The sequence below is a fragment of the Pseudochaenichthys georgianus genome, chromosome 1 (genome assembly GCF_902827115.2).
Source record: "Pseudochaenichthys georgianus chromosome 1, fPseGeo1.2, whole genome shotgun sequence".
In the NCBI taxonomy this organism is placed as follows: Eukaryota; Metazoa; Chordata; class Actinopteri; order Perciformes; family Channichthyidae; genus Pseudochaenichthys; species Pseudochaenichthys georgianus.
Window position 1 is genome coordinate 32828977 of NC_047503.1, and position 17384 is coordinate 32846360.

General features: G+C 38.9%; 1 protein-coding gene across 3 annotated transcripts in view; it reads left to right on the forward strand.

Annotated features, from left to right (window-relative positions):
• Nucleotides 1-236: 236 nt before the first annotated feature.
• acsl1a (acyl-CoA synthetase long chain family member 1a) overlaps nucleotides 237-17384 on the forward strand; it is a 31603-nt gene continuing 14455 nt past the window's right edge. Inside the window, exons 1-6 of one of the 3 annotated variants that reach the window (XM_034084140.1) lie at nucleotides 237-319; nucleotides 13713-13925; nucleotides 16067-16181; nucleotides 16263-16327; nucleotides 16437-16538; nucleotides 17202-17301. In XM_034084140.1, the coding sequence (XP_033940031.1) occupies nucleotides 13731-13925; nucleotides 16067-16181; nucleotides 16263-16327; nucleotides 16437-16538; nucleotides 17202-17301 (577 nt within the window). In that variant the 5' untranslated portion in view covers nucleotides 237-319; nucleotides 13713-13730. Of the gene's footprint in view, nucleotides 320-11125; nucleotides 11235-13712; nucleotides 13926-16066; nucleotides 16182-16262; nucleotides 16328-16436; nucleotides 16539-17201; nucleotides 17302-17384 lie in introns of those variants that run through there. The other 2 variants (XM_034084148.2, XM_034084132.2) reach the window with 2 other exon arrangements.

The window sequence follows — 17384 nt, forward strand, 5'->3', positions numbered from 1 at the left end:
TCAAATACACAATCGGGTTTGATAGCCTTGTTGTTTTTAATATACGTGGTGCCATATGGTTGTAATTCTAAGGAAACGTTTGGAAAATGTGGTTAAGAGTTAAAACCATAGGTTAAAAATATAACAATTTTGTATGGGATAAATCTACAGTAAGTGTCACATCATATTGACCAATGACAGCACGCCTCTCAAACTTTAGCCGATGCAACACGTATAGCTGCTCCTGATTGGCTGAGAGATGCACTGCTGAGTAAAATGTAGAGAGCTGCTGCCGCTTCCTCAAGATTAAGGAAGTCTCCGGATCTGCTGCTAATCACAGGTCAGTGCACACATTTACACCGTCTGCCTCAAATATTCATGAACACACCACCGTTTACTAGCAGTATCTTATTCAGAGGTTGTTAAAAACGTGATGCTTTAACGAGCCCTCGAAGAAAAATCTACTCTTCGCTAATATTTGCATTCCAATAGACCAGAAACAAGCCACGTTTTGCTTTTTTTCCCACTCATCCTATCTCTACTTCCCTTTTATCTTATCATGTTCACATCCACAGTGCGTTCAGTCAGCAGTGTGTCTTTTGAAATGTGTTCATCCCTTATCTGTCACTATCGAAACTGCGTGTACGTCTGAGGCTGATGCTCTGAAATAACAAGAGATATGGACACGTAGCATCAGGTCGTACTACGTATGTGCAATAATACTCTGCTTGGAAAGTTTTTTTTGGTTAATCTCCGCCTCACCTATTTAGCTGCCCTGCCCACTGACGCCATTCTGGGTTTAAAAATAAGATTACAACAGGGGTAAAGAGGAACAATGTCACGATATCAGGCGCAGGTTGTGGCTTGTTGTGACATCCACGCCATTAGCGTGTGTGAGTGTGTGACCTGGTAACATCCAACAGTACTCATTTACACACTGAGGAGTAGACCTGCCATTTTCAGATGGTAGCCACTCCCATTCAGTGTTTCATTTGTGAACATCTCGTTTTAAACTTTGTTGTGTGTAGAAGTTGTGTAGTGCAGTTTGGATTTGTTTCTTAAGACAAGATTACATTGTCAATGTGGTGTTTCATAGTGTTGAAGTGTCATATGCTTTTTTAGGACTGGGCAACATTCAACATGATAATCAATATGATCTTTCAACAAATCGTATCGAAATTGATCCTATTGAGGTATCGTGATACGCAGTAACTTTTTCAAAATTAATGGTTGCAAAAACACACTTGCTATCATTTTCTCAGAAAATCTGATGTGAAATATTTGAGGTAATATAATTACTTTTCTATTTCTACTCAGTTTAACTTGATTTCTATCTCAGTTAAATCACTATTGTATTGTAATTGTATGTTTATAGGACATATTAAATTAAACCATTGTCTTAATCTTATTACTCTGGATTTATCAGCAAGCATGTCAGCAGTCAATGTTCAGTATGCAACCAATATGTGTACTGAGCAGGGGCGGATCTAGACAAATATTCATGGGGTGGCAGGAGATTTGGAGGGGTGGCATCCCCTGGCAGAAGTATATAATCGCAGTCATATCAATCAATGTTATCTTGGAAAGCCACAATATTAATATTTTAACTCAATAACAGGATACATTATTGTGGCACATCAGTAAAGCCTTAGTTACATATAAATAATACATAAGGTGGCAGACTTAATTTAATGAATTTTAACTGAACAATAACTGAATGAGTTTGTTTCACTCTTAGACCAGCAGGGGTACCAAATCTTAACAGTTTTTTATGCTCATCGAATCATCCGTGAGCAGAGCATCAAGTTGGCATGCCTATTACAGCTGAATGGTAGTTCCACGATTACCATCTTGTTCAGCAAAACGCCTCACAAACTGATTAAGATCAACAGCTTTAGTGCGTTTTGATTCAATGCTGAGTACAGCCAAACTTGACGGTCTCTTCTCTGTCATTGTAGACCGCAAATACCTCATTCCTTTCGTCTACTTGAGTCCGAATGCTTCTCGTTTTGCGCTGTCCCCCCGTTCAAATTAAATCGCCGCCAATCATATTTCCAAGCTTGCGCCAGGGCCGGGGGAGGGGTTACAAGGCTTGCGTCTTGTGCTGCATTCACTTGCACTCGGACATTAGAGATTTTCTCTCTTAAATGTTCGATGAGCCACAACTTTTCTTTCAAAACAAAGCTGCCAGCTGGGGTGGCAAGGCTATTATTTTAGGGTGGCAGTGCCACCCCGGTAGATCCGCCCCTGGTACTGAGACACAATCAGCTTTATTTGCCAAGTATGTTATAAAATAATAGCGATTATGTGAACATATGCCTGCCTGGACTTTAGGACAAAATCAAATTTATTTGCATTTGATCAACTGTAAAGTACCTTATATATATTTTAACTCACACACGTTTTAAACTTCACTGCGTAAATAAGAGAGACAGATGTTAATACTATTGAATGCAGAACTGCTTCTGTGATTCCCACAGAAAACAGAAACTTCCAGAATGAAAACGGAAGTCTGATGAAGGTCTGATGAAGGTCTGATGAAGGTCTGACTCGTCGTGTTTCGGGATGAGGCCGCTCTAAAAGTGAACACCATGCATAAGCAGATCACAAGTCAAAGTCAACTTTATTGTCAATCCCAAAAATGTTTACTGTAACTGAACACCTAAAACAGGAGGCGTTTTTATGGAAAACTTCCTAGGAATTTATGGAATGAAGCTCCTGTGGGTGTTTGTCATCTCCCTCCCTTTTTTATAAACAGCATTTTTAAAACGCTATAGGTAATGCTCTTTCCCCTCTGCTGTGCACTGTGTGTCACATGAGCATGGGATGATCTTAAAGGACCATGCACAGTTGAATCAATCATGTCTTTTTTGCCCTCGAGTACAGGAGGAGCTTTCATTCCAGCAAACAGAGAGGGACAGTATGAGGTTTGTGATTCAGGAGCACACTGCCACCCTGTCACCACCACTCTGCTTTAGTCATTTGGGAATACCAGCATCAGCTTGTCAGCCTGTGTTGGGTTTGATGGCATGTGAATGACTTGTTGTTTACACTACAGTCACTAGCGGCTCTGATCTGGGACCTTTTTTTAAAGCAGGAAATTTCAGGTCAGAGCAGGATTTAGAAAAGTCATCCCAACTGACTTTCACTGATGTCACTAACTGTCTGAAGAACAGTTATGAGAGTCATGTGAGCGCAGCAAGTGAAGGATCAGGCAACCTCAAATTCATCATACTTCTTCATGGAGCTTTACCAGAAAAAATTAATTTATTTGAATGCTGTTTCTCTCAAAGGCGTTTTCATTATCAGAGACTATCACCCTGTTACAAGAAATCATTTGATTCTGTGGGAAATTAGCTTCAGTCGTCATCACCCCAGAGTGTGATGACGGAAAGCTTGAACAAGTTGGTGAATTGCGCTCCTGCTTGTTCCATTGAGCCTAATGTTTGTTCAGGTGTTATGTGTTCACTGGTAACACCCAGGGCTACTGTTAATGAGCTAAACCTTCCCTCAATTAGTAATCCTTTATGCACATGACCTTCCCTAAAGTCGTATTATTATAATAATAATAATAATAATTCATTTTATATAGGCGCCTTTCAAGGCTCTCAAGGTCGCCGTACAAACACATAAAAAACAAGATACACAATACATAACACCAGCATAAGAGACATAAATAAGACAATGCAGTATATAAATCAATCAAATAACCAAATATACAGTCTAATACAGTCTAATGCTACCAAATAATATGTTTAGCAACTCCAGTTTTTTAGTCAACAAAAACATTATATTATCAGATCACTATGAAGAACTTAGCATTATGTTAGCGCTAACTTTGTTTTAAATGCTATTGAATGAGCAGAGGCTCGTAAACAGCTGAGCAGCATGTTGTGTGTGGCGCACTAGCCTTTAACGTTACTCAAAACAAACAGTGCTGCTTCAGAAACGTGTCTTTGTCTGAGCTGCATTTATACTGTCAGTGCAGCGAAATTAACGTTTACTTCTGTTCTGACACGTCCGTGTGCCTCGGGCTGCAGATAGCAGGATGTAGGTATATGTAAATAGTGTAAACGATTTTGTTTACACAGTAACATTGGCGTCTGCATTGCTTTTTGTATTAGCTCGCAGCAACATTATTTAGGTCATCCACAGATACTCTCTGTGATGATTATGGGTTGTTTGGACAAACAAGGCATTTTGCAATATTTGAGTGATGTGATTCTAAAAATAGAAATAAATAAAGTGATCATTTTTCTGAAAGGAATTATTTTTTTCTAGCTTTGTTTTAACAGAAGAACTTGTGGTTTTTTATTTTTCAAAGTTATTAAAACTGACCTCAGTGGAAGATAAGTAGTTTAAAGGTAACCTGTTAAGTTGTTGACCTCTACCAGCAGTATAAAGTGAAGTATAAATGTTACGTGTGCCAACACTGTTTGTTTATGTGCACATGGATTTATAAATATTCTTGCTGATAGTTTGACATCGTTCTTTATGATTGATAGTTGGTTGTAGGGCCGAATAAAACATTATTTCTATTATTTTCACTGATATTGATAATATTTAAATATAATTCCGGATATTGGAGGGAATCATATAGTTTATATATTATTATTCTAAGTTTCATAGAAAAACGAATTTACGATGGTGTGATTTTTGCGAGGATCTGAACCAAACAAATACATTTAAGTCTAGTATATAATGTTTAGGCTGGACGTCTCTGCAGCCAGCAACCCAATATTAAATTCACATAGTATTTTGTGCCTCCTGCAATTTTTACATTTAGATAGGCCATGTTGTGATTTTGTTCAAATGTTTATTTATTGCCCTAGTTGCTTGTTGTGGTAAACGCAACTCATAAGGGCAATCTACAAGAAGGTTATCTATACTGTAAACATGGATGCAAATGGTGCACTTAAAGTATTTAGAGAAATAAGCTTTGCAAATGTTTAATCAAGAAGGACTTGCATCTGAGACATTTGTAAGACCTTTATGAAACTCTTAGTGGAGCAACATTAAATTAATACATAACTTGTTTCTTAATATCAACAACAATCTGACCTCTAAAATGATTTGCAGCCCACATTTCACTGAGACTCGTGCACAATGATTTCCAAATGCCAGCACGTTTTCTCTGACCTTCAGTGTAGAGGTCATGTGTCGTGATGCTGGTAGCTCTGTACGGGCGTGCGACCTTTGTTCCACTTCACAAATCCCATCCTCCCCTCCCTCTCCCCTACATTTCTCCACTGTGAGACCATGTGACTGGGAGTGTGCGATTTCACCAGGGAGTTTGGGACCTGGAGTGTGGTCGTCTTGTGCAAGGTCAGCCCTTTGTGTCCTAAAACCAGGGTCACATGTCCCTGGAGGAAGATGGACACGAGACAGACAGACAGAGGGATGAAGTAGAAGAAAGATGTCACAATGAAGCCACATGGGATTCAACAACCAGCCATTAAGCACACATTGAGAAATGTATGCGCTGAGCGGGTTTAGATCGTCTCTTCCTGTTCACGCTTTCACGTAGAGGGTTGCTTATCCTCCAAAATAATCAAGAAAAAGCAGTCGATCAGAAGCCCAGGATCATCATACGCTATTTCCCTGTAAACCTATGTTATCGGTTGTGCACAGGAATATATTGACTCATCTTTCTATTTAAATGACTGCTCGAATATCAATGAGGTATTGCTTTGGAGCCGGACTGAAGCAACCGGATCAGATAAATCAATCAACACGTGAATTTCACTTATATCGGTCGTCTATTGATTTTTGTCGGCTTAGAATAACAAATGTCTGGCAGATTTGACCTCTCATTGCAAGTAAGCACTTAAGCTTGCATTACATCATTAGTTGGTAGAAAGCAGTGTCTCTGGCTAAATTAAAAGATTTCCAGCTGACTTCATATAAGTCATCAATAAGCACTTGCAATGACATCGTGCTAAAAGTCAGCGCCGTCACCAGTGGATGATGCATGGAGAAGACGTGTGCTGTAACAGTTATGCTTCGCTGTGCTCCTTAGCCTTGGAGGTGCTTTCTTGATGATAGAGGTTGTGAGATAGCAAGCCAAACATGATAATCTAGAACATTTCGTACATTTTTTCACTTGTGCTTGAGGTGTCAGTAAGTCCTAGAAAGTTGACTTATTATCATAGCTGTGCATGACATGGATAAATGTGCAGATTTGTGTTACAGCTGAGAGAAAATAAGCTGCAGCTGGGATTTGTTGGTGATCGTCTAGTCTAGATGGGATTAAGTAAAGTTTGGGTAACACTTTATATTAAGGTACACAAATTAACCATCAACTAGTTGTTAATTAACATGCATATTAGCAGTATATTGGCTCTTTATTAGTCATTATAAAACACTTATTAATGCCTTATTCTGCATGTCCATATTCTACAAGATAGCCATTAGTTGAGAGTTTTTCCTCAATAACCCTCTAATTAGTGCTTATTTATTGAAAGTAAGGAAGTTGTTGTTCATGAGTTTTGGTCTTAATATGCGCTGCTCAATATGGGCCTAATAAGGCAGTAGTACCACAAGAATAGTAATTCTCCCATAATAACAGTTAACAAATATGATCTATTCTATTCTTATGTAACAAGACATTAAACTATAAGTGTTAATTAAGTCTAAATAACTTAAAATGAGGTATTTATATCTAAGAACATGTTCCCTATTTTAAAGTGAAGTCTTGTTCATAACCAATAAGCTAGTAGTTTGACTCTAATTGACCTGAACAGGTTCCCTATTCTAAAGTTGCCTCCTCTTCACACTTTGTAAATACATTATAGCACACAAATACTGAAATGAACCTCAACAGTACATGAACAAAGTAGGCACACGTTGAAATATCTGTTTTATTAATGAACCACTAAAGAGAGGTTCAGACACATCCCAAAACATGTCAAGTTTCTCCAAGGCTGAGAACAGATAATGCAGCCTGTACTTTTTAATAAAAACAACTTGTATGTACTTGTACTTACACAATAGGTGTACTGTTCTCTCCATGTGTTGTACTGTCTCAGTGCGAACATAGATTAAACAGCCAGCCAAACTCTTTTGAGAGCCAGGGAATGAGGAGCCATGCTCCTTTATTGACTTATTTGTAGGGGTGTAACGGTATACGTACCCGCACCGAAATTATTTGGTACGGGCCCTTCAGTTCGGTACACGTGTAGTCTACTCATGGATGTCTACTGCCATGCTACTCAGTTCACTTTCTCCTACTTCCTGTACCCGGTTTCCTGTCTAACCTTCAGTACAAATTTTACAAATATATAAATGTGCAAATATGAAACATACAGGTCAATGTCACCTTGCTATTGGTAGCTGAACTGTCAATACCCCAAAACATATATTTAGATATAAATACCTAATTTTGAATTATTTAGACACAATTAACACTTATAGTTTCATGTCTTGTTACATAAGAATAGATCATATTTGTTAAGTGTTATTATGGTAGAATTACTATTCTTGTGGTACTACTGCCTTATTAGGCCCATATTGACCAGAGGTTATTAAGACCAAAACTCATGTACAACAACTTCCTTACTTGCAATAAATAAGCACTAATTACAGGGTTATTGAGGAACAACTCTCAACTAATGGCCTATTACTTGTAGAATATGGTCATGCAGAATAAGGCATTAATAAGTGTTTTATAATGACAAATAAAGAGCCAATATGCATGTTAATTAACAACTAGTTGATGGTTAACTGGTGTACCTTAATATAAAGTGTTACCAAAGTTTGTTTAAAGGCTCCCTGCGTTAACCCTGAGCTGATACGTTTGTAATAATGAGCTTCACTCATTTAAAGGGGACCTATCATACAAAATGCACTTTGTGATGTCTTTTATACATACATGTGTCCCCGGTGCGTCTGGGAACTCACGCAGCATCAGAAAATAAAACCCTCTCTCTTTTCCTCCGTACCCAAATCTTTTAAAAATGGGTGTACAACGAGCGAATACAGATTCCATCCGAACTGACGTCAAATCGGCAGCGGACCCACAGAAAGTTGCTATCAGAAACAATGCCTGACGTGTTTTGGACGTAATCTCGTCTTTGTTTACATTAGCAAGCCTCGCTAACACTCAGAGCTAACCTGTACTGTGTAGAGCACATGTCTTTTTAAAAAGCAGGAAATAAAAAAAGTAGGGATGCTCCGATCGATCGGTCACCGATCGATATCGGCCAATACTCACTCTTTACCGATCGATCGGTGCTCTATAAACATGCCGATCGCGAGAGCCGATCGCATGACGTAAAATACATGACACTTTTCTATGTGTGCGGCAAAACAAGCTCGCCAAAATGGCTTCACCGGTCTGGCATTATTTTAAGGTGTCCGAAAAAGACAGTAAAATAGCGGTATGCAACGTGTGTGAAGCAGAAATCCTGCAGCTCCGCCCGCCGGACCGGTAAGCAGAGCGAAACACACAAGAGTTAGACCTAACACACTTAGCTATTTTATCTACCTCTGGAACAAGCTAAACTAGTTATAAATATATTTATTCTTCACTGTCGGCTCACTCATTACTGGATCAGTGAGCTGCATGAGATACTGACAGGCTGTCAGGAGAGGGAGAGAGGGGGGGAGAGAGAGGGAGAGAGGAAAAGAGAGCGCTTCTGCTAATTTCTCCCGTGTTATTATCCAAAGTGAATGTAAACTTGAATAATGTACATCATTTGAATGTAATAATTAAGTTGATTGTTGTTTGTGGAAGCTCCAGTGAATGAGCCCCATTAACTGAGTTTAAACATCACTTTAAATGGAAGATTTAAAGTGATGTTTAAATCTTCCATTTAGGCCCCGCCCACTCGATCAGATCGGCGATCGGTATCGGCCGATACTGATTCCAGCGATCGGCCCCGAAATTGGCGATCGGAGCATCCCTAAAAAAAAGAACTCACCTTGTGATAAACTTGCAAGAGAAAAAGCATTTGAGCTCCATACTATTTCAGAAATAATCCTTGACGTGGTTTAAACAGGATGGCGTTTTATCACAGCAGAATTGAACTTTATCTCCGGTAGAATTCTGATCAGGCATTAGCTCCGCCTCCTCTTCTTTCTTTCTTTTTCAAGCTAAGGACCCAAGATCCGCGTTTCTCTAACAGGGCAGCAAAAGAGGGGTTTGAGCAGTACGAGGGATGGCTACAATGGGTGATCTGCTTGGTATTTTGAAAAAAAAACTTCACAAAACATGTTTTGTATAGGTATGGCGCTACAATATATGTTTAAAATATAGTATGATAGGTCCACTTTAAGCTAACGCTCAACACTCACTAGCTGTCGCACAATTTTTGGATTCAGTTTATTATCAGTGCACTCTTTCACATGAACTAAACATTTATTTAGCAGAAAATCCAGTGCGATTGGCCAACCCTCTGGGTGCTTTTGTTACTTCCGGTCTGTGGCTTCAGCATTACAGCTGCAGTCTGCTTCAAGCTGCAGTCGTGGTGTTCTGTTCTGTGTCTAACGGACCAGCTGCCCTCTCCCCCACTTCTTTCCAGTGTCTGTGTGTGCTGGTGTGGGGTGACTGGAGAGCGGGCTCTGCCATTGGCTTCTCATCTTCCCAGTCCAAGTATGGAGAGCAGAGGTGGTGGAGGAGGGTGGTGCGCTTGGGGGGGGGGGGGAGAGTTGCATTAACTTTTGCCCTCAACAACTCTCTGCCAATCATGCAATTAATGTTTTGATTAATAATGGTTCAGTCTGTGAAATGTTGGATTGGATGTTTGAATAGAAAATATGTTACAAAGAAAGCTACTTCATGGAACAGGTTGTGTTGAAATTTAAAATGTTTTAGTGCTAAAATAAAAAACTATTAATTTCAGCGATTTTCAAGTAAAAGAAAAGTGAAATTATGGCAAAATGTGCCCCTCTTCTTTATTAGCTTTCTTTTCAATAAATAATAAACTGAACACCTTTTGTGTTTTGACTCATGTTTACACAACATTTGTAGACATCATCTTGGGCTCTGTAATGTTGTGACAATGTTTCAAACTTGTTCATATCCTTTGATATATAAAACAACAAAAAATTAAGTAATCCAAACAAATATTGTGAAATTGACTGATGGTGAAAATAGTTGAATCTTTACAGGTTTTGTTTAATATAAAAAAACATAATTTTTAAAGCTGCAAAGTATTTAACCAATCAAAACAAATGTTCTTGATATTTATTTACTAAAATAAAATATTTCTGTGGATTTCATTAGGAGTGGCAATATGATGATTGAGCATCTATTTGGGAAATATCTTGATTTTTGTCTGGTATTTCTTAAGGATTAATTAATCAAAAACTGATTAAGACTTTTTTTGTTTTATCTATAACATCCAGGTCGAATGGAATCTTACTGTATTATCCATGATGGGATTTAAAAAAATATGTTATCCATACTGCCCAAGCAAATACGTCTCAGCATCGCTATATGTTTTATCTATCTACACACACATCCATGTATATTTTGCTTGCTATACACACAGCTGTTTACACTAAGTTCACTCTCAGGCTATACCTTTTTTGTAGCCGACAAAAAATGTACGAATCACCCTTCATTCTCCTCAATTGAAACACAAGACATGGAAGTTGTAGATTGTACTTGAACTGTATTTAATTAACTGCAAAGCTTATTATTCATCTTAGACTCCAAGGAATCTGCACATATGATCAGGTTTGTGTGTGTGTTGGTTAGGTGCTTAGATACTCCGTGATATCAGTATACAAATCGAGGGACTATTCAACATTTCTATTATGTGCAATACAAAGTCATTCTTTCTTCAACTAGTTTCATCAGTTTCGACGCTCAGCAACACATGAATTGCACACACTGTCTCCAGATAATGTGTATGATAAGATATGCGTAATTTAGTCTTGAACACACATTGCTGAGGCTTATTCAAACCAGATTGACTATCAGTGTTATCTAATGAATGTGTGGCCACTATCTATTACCTTTGACACTGTTTGTTGTGTAATAATGTGAAAAAGCTTGTGTGTGTTTTAAATCGACATGCTACTAAGATGTTGCCTCAGTGAGTGGGTAGCTCTGCCTCACGCGTCTGTGTTTCTGTTTAGGAGGGGCGTGTTTCTGCTATTCATAGTTGTGAGAACCTCAGAGGTCTATTAGAGGTCACTGCGAGTCCTTCTAATAGCAACTGCTGCAGCTAAGGGCCTGTCAGATAACTGCCTCTGCCCTCGGACACACAGTTTGTCTGTACGTTTCTTCATAATCACTCCGTGGGACTGTGAGTAGAGATCTTTTATTTCTTAATCTGTAAATGATCAGTGCTGAAGCTTTAGAAAATCCATTTAGCTGCTTTTGGTGTGATCATGTGGTCTTTCATAATGTCTCATACAGTAGGGACACCTGTAAGACGTACAGTAGAGGAGCGTGTGTGAGGTTTATTAAATGTTTATTTTACTTCAATTAAGCTCATATTGAATTATTTCAATGAATCATGTTAGTGTTTTTATAGTTGAATATCCAATTTAAGGAGATTATATTAATAACTTTAAATCTTTTGGCATTTTAACAATTTATTTTCATTATATCTCAATAAAAACACGCATTTTGTCTACAGTACCTTGTCCCAGTTGGCATGGATCGCAGTAGCCATGAGACTGGTGTAATAATAGAAGTAGGTGAGAAGTCAATTGTTGCCTACTGTGTGGCGGGTGGTCAGCTGTCCCTTTACCTACAGTCTGTTACTGTCTGATGTAAAGGTCACAAGAGTTTCACAGGATGTACATAAAGGCGCCCAGCCGAACAACGAATCAAAGAAAGCATTACATTTTGCAAGTTATTTAAATGTTTAGTGACATTTCCCTAGATATAACCATCGAAATCTATAAGCTTATCTAACCAAGTGCTTTGAGGGTTTGATAGCTGGTGAGTCTGAATGGGTCTTTCTTTCCACAGGCTCTTTCTTTATGAAGTGTACATGAACTTGTCATTTGACTGTTCTATTCAAATGTTTGTGAAACAGAGCAATATATCCAGGACTTCAACATTTTACTTTCCGGCCATTTCCATAACATCCAGAGCAGAAAGCCTCACTTCCCTCCAGACACGAGGAGAGTTGTTGTCAGTGCTTAGTGTCTGTGGTCGAGACTTTGTATCTCCATGGAGGCTTGTGATCAGAAAATGTGTGCAGTCATATTTCCTTCCTGTGTCGTTGTTCCCAAAGCTGGTGAATGGGATAGCACATCTTCCTTTTGTGTTCATTGTTCCTCAAAGTGCAGAACAAGAACCATGGGGAAGATAAGCAGCGTACCTCGCCCTACCGAGTCTTTAGTTAGTCAGTCTACCTTCTGGATTTTAAACGTAGACACATCTCAAAGAAGAACGTTTTTCCATTCATGGTCACATGACTAGTAGTATATGCTTTCTGCTCTGAGTAATCAAGTACTTCTTCTGTATGCAAATCACTCAGGGTTTTATTATCTATAAAGAATCACTTGCATCTTCAAAGCTAAGGTTTCATCTTATCTACGGATTTGAGGAATTAAACACTCAAAATGCCAAATAATCAATATTGCTGAAATGGGGAGTCACGTCTGAGTCACAGTGTGAACACAGCTGCTGCTGCTGCTGCTGCATCGCCCTGCGCTCTGTGATTCACGGGAGATCTATCCTTGGAGCTTCTTTTGGTTTTAAACCGTATGTTTATCTTATTTCGTCATTGTGCCAGAAACGCATATTCAAACCAAGGCTGTATTAAGTTCCAAATGTTCTTCCTGTCTATTGCTTGAAAGGGAGGAAATAAAGACTAAGATCAGATATATTGCAGAAAAAGGAGAACACTTTCTGACATGTTGCTCTTACTGAGATTAGTTTAGCTGGGCAGCTGCTGTTGTTCAAATGTTTGTCCTCTGAGTGTAAACATTTGAGAAAAATGTGGCTTCCTGGCAGCCTTAGCGTTAAAACACAACTTGTTCTGTAGTTTCCGCTGTCCGATTCCAGCCTGGGACCTTCGATACACGTGAGAGGCGCAGCTATCAATCACTTTCATGTTTGTTTAATCAGCAGATCATTTTTGAGAAATGCATTAATCCATATAACAAAGAAAGGCTTAAAATGCCTCTTTCCTTGAAACCAAGGGACTAGACCGTCTTGGTTCGTCTGACCAGCAGGCTAAAACCTAACAATACAAGAATTGATACTTTTAAGAGCTCTAATGTTGGGATGTATTAGATGGAAAATTGCTCTGAATCATCTAATCGTTGCAGCTCTAAAGCGAGTGTCTTTCTTCTGTCTCTTCCTATGCTTCCTGTCTGTACATTTCTGCTGTCAAACTATCCAGTAAGAGAAAGAAGATTCACATTACATACAGTACCTCAGGGTATGATCAGTACAGTATGTATTTGTGAACACATTGACACAGATGGTAGTAAATTGCGTGCTGCTCTGAATGGAACCACTATTCTTCTCTAGTGTGAGCGGCTCTCATGTCGTTGTGTAATTGTCTAACACAAGAGGCCCATTCATAAAAACATGGAAATACTACCTGCTGTATCCCCACATCCTAACAGAACCACATTCCATAATGATCCTATTCCATTGCGAGACATGTAAAATAGCAGAAACATTTTTGATACTGATGATAGAAAATGTTGTGCCTTATATCCATATATTTCCCATACATATCTCGGAGGCACACGTGCAGAAGCAATGCAGACCTAAAGTGTCGTAATGTCCTAACGTTCCTCTCTGTTCCCTGCAGGCTCACTGCAGAACAGTCATGCAGGCTCAGGAAGTCCTGAGACAGCTGCGCTTCCCAGAGCTGGAGGATTTTCGGCATTACATGCGCGGCCTGCCCACCAACGCACTCATGGGCATGGGAGCCTTCGCCGCCTTCACCACCTACTGGCTGGCCACCCGGCCGAAAGCCCTCAAACCGCCCTGTGACCTCGGCATGCAGTCAGTGGAAATGCCAGTAAGTGATCTCTTTCATTTTCTTCTGGTCATATCGAAAGTCCTCCTGCAACACAGGAAACAATGATGCATCTGTCCCTCCTCCGCCTTGTAAGCCCCTGCGCTAGAGAGGAATAACAGAAGCATGAGCAACCTCTGGAAGGAAACTGGTCAGAAGACCTCATTCAGCAGGAATGTTGATGGATCCTTCCCACAGACTGAAATCACAGCTGAAGCTCTTTGAAATTACAAGCTACATCCTCACTGCTCGTCACATGTCAACATTGGCTTTTCCCCTTTTGATTTGAAAATTGAATTTGAAAAACATGACATTACATTTAGCTGATGCTGTTATCCAAAGCAACTTACAATAAGTGCATTCGACCAAGAAGATATCAGGTTTCATAGAGCCAAAACATTTCAAGTGCTACTCAACTGGCTTTAGATAAGCCAGTCCTTTATTAGTATATAAGTGCTTTGTTAGTACTTTTATTGCTCGAAGTGGAGTCGAAAGAGATGAGTTTTCAGTCTGCGCGACACACACAAAACAACACTTACTAAATGCAAACCTGGCAAGCTTTGCTCAATTGAACTGTTGAGTCTCTTTTTAATTGGGCCCTTTTTATAATTAGCTAATATTTGAAACATATGTTAGGATTAGTTACCCAACGCTTAATTTAGGCTGTTGAGAAGAACAACTCCTGAATTGCCAGGGTTTTGAAAGTTCCCTTGGCTTGGTGTTTATCCTCCTTCCTGCAGGACGACAGACCCTTTATTAATAATGTATTGACATTTACTGCACAGATAATGGCCTATTAGGAAGTGACTGAGTGACTTTTAATAATTTAGTCGAGAGTTGCACGGATTTTTCACAGCCTAGCATCAGAGTGGTTCTTCTAACGGTATACATGATGACTGACAACTGTTATAGAAGATCATAATCAAACTCATTAAAAAAACATAGTGTCATGTGCAATGAAAAAAGTCTCAACATTTTAATAGTATAGTTTGTGAAAACAATAGTTTAAGTATGACAGTATGACATAAAGGAATGAAAATAACTCTTTGTTCTTAAAGTTTAACTGTAGAATTAGGTATAGCTGTTTTTGATGGCCGACACGTGTCCGACTGAATCCAGAATCCTTGTAGAGTTGGGTATCACCAACAGCTTTCATTCCACATGAGCAACGAGCGGCTAAACTCACAGAGTTTCCTCCGCCAGAAGACATGACGGGACCCGTTAAGAAAACAGTGACTCCACCGCCTGTCTCGCGTCTTCTCTATTTACAGACCTACTGCTGAAGTATGTGTGTCTCTTAAAGTTACATAGAAAATGTACGGAACAGGTTGTTCTAGATAGGTAAGAAAACACCTATTAAAGCGTACTCCAGTATGATTCATTTACTGTTAAAATCCTAAGCTTCAAAAGAATTCCAAATATACATCTGTGGGAAAACAAACACACCCTTGTCTCACACATATTGTATGTCGTAAAATGTCATAGCAAGTAGTGTAGTAAAAAAATAAAACCGTATCAAAATGTCATTCGTTTGTTTACATTTCACAAAAAGTCATTCTATAGTATGGACATGAAAAAAGGCATATTAATAGTATCACATGTCCTAAAAATGTCATAAGCAATAGTATAGTACTCCATAAAAAAACAAACATACACATACTGTAGTATAGTATGTCTTAGGGCTGTTCGATTATGGCAAACATCATAAACTCGATTATTTGGGTCAATAATTGATATCACGATTATTAAAACGATTATCCATTTATTTTGAAAACATCAATTTATTTAAAAAAAAAATGTGAACACTATGTTTTTAACAGTTGATTACCCTGAACTTTAAGTATAATTCAACTGAAAAACCAATAAAAAAAAATTGTTTTATTTCGATTATGTTGTTTTCATAATCGTTGAAGGCAAAATCGTAATTGCGATTAAAATAAGATGAATTGAGCAGCCCTTGTATGTCTTTATATGGAATATATAGAATTAAAAAAAAAAGTATACTATTTCATATTAAAAAGAAAAGGTCAGGGTCCCTGTTCCTGTCTCCTAACTGAGTTCCACAAAATAAATAATAATAATTCCTCACGTGTGCTGAATGTTTGTCAGTGCTGATCATAACTCCTCATGACTTCTTCTTGCAGGGAGATGAACTCGCACGCAGGTCGGTTCTGAACGACAGCGACGAGCACGTTGCATATTACTACAGCGACGCACGCACCATGTACGAGGTGTTCCAACGAGGGCTCCGGGTATCAGGTGAGTGTCTCTCTTGAATCACCTTTTGATGTATTTATTTCAGTGAGTGTAGATAATAAGAAGCTTTATTTCCTTTCGCAGATAATGGACCTTGTCTAGGATCGAGGAAACCAAACCAGCCGTACGAGTGGCAGTCCTATAAACAGGTGAGACGTGGACAATGACGTGGAAATCTAAACTAATTCAACTTATCTATAATTCAAACCTAGCAGAGTCACAATATATTTAGAAACAGACTTTTGTTTTTTTGCGCAGGTTGTGGACCGAGCGGAGCACATTGGCTCTGCGCTCCTTCACAGAGGACACTCCAACACCGGAGACAAGTTCATTGGGATCTTCTCCCAGAACAGGCCAGAGGTACAACAAAATGCATCATCTCTAACGTTGCTTAAATCTAAAAGAATTTCAGATGCAAAGTATAAAAGTGTGTCTTCAATCACTAGTTAGAAGCAAGAGTTAATTTCCATCGTCCATAGCAAAGACTGAACAGCTGTAACGTGAGAAATGTGTTCATTAGTTTCACAATTTGAGACTCTACATGGAGACTGGTTCCACTCCTCTAAATCTCAGATTGATTTTAGTGAGTCAAATAGATGATTAAATGGATTCAGGATGAATAACAAACATAATAATAATAATGGGTTTCATTTATAAAGCACTTCATATTTGACTTCAAATCCCGAAGTGCTACAGGCAGTGAGCATACACAAGCACATTGTATTCCAGTCCACAGGAGTTTGGGTTATATCTCAATATAGAACTATTGTTTACACCGTTTCACACAAAATACATTTAAAGTGTTTTAGCTCTTTGAAACGAATGCACCAGCACTTACAATGGTTCGGCCTATTTGAAGCAAATGTACCTGCATGTTTCTTGCTGTATCTTCATGGTTTATCGCACTTATTGTAAGTCGCTTTGGATACAATCTCTAATCTCTGGGTGTGTATGTCTTGTGAGTCTATCCCCTTCAAATGAACATTTAGTAATGTCTATCTGTTTCCTGTGTTTGTCTCTTAGTGGACCATTTCAGAGCTGGCCTGTTACACGTACTCCATGGTGGCCGTCCCTTTGTACGACACACTCGGCACCGAGGCCATCGGCTACATTATCGAAAAAGGTACACAAAAGTTCACCTTCAAACGAACACACCACTTGCAGCGCTCTAGATCGACGACACTGATACAAACTAAGTGGTTCAAT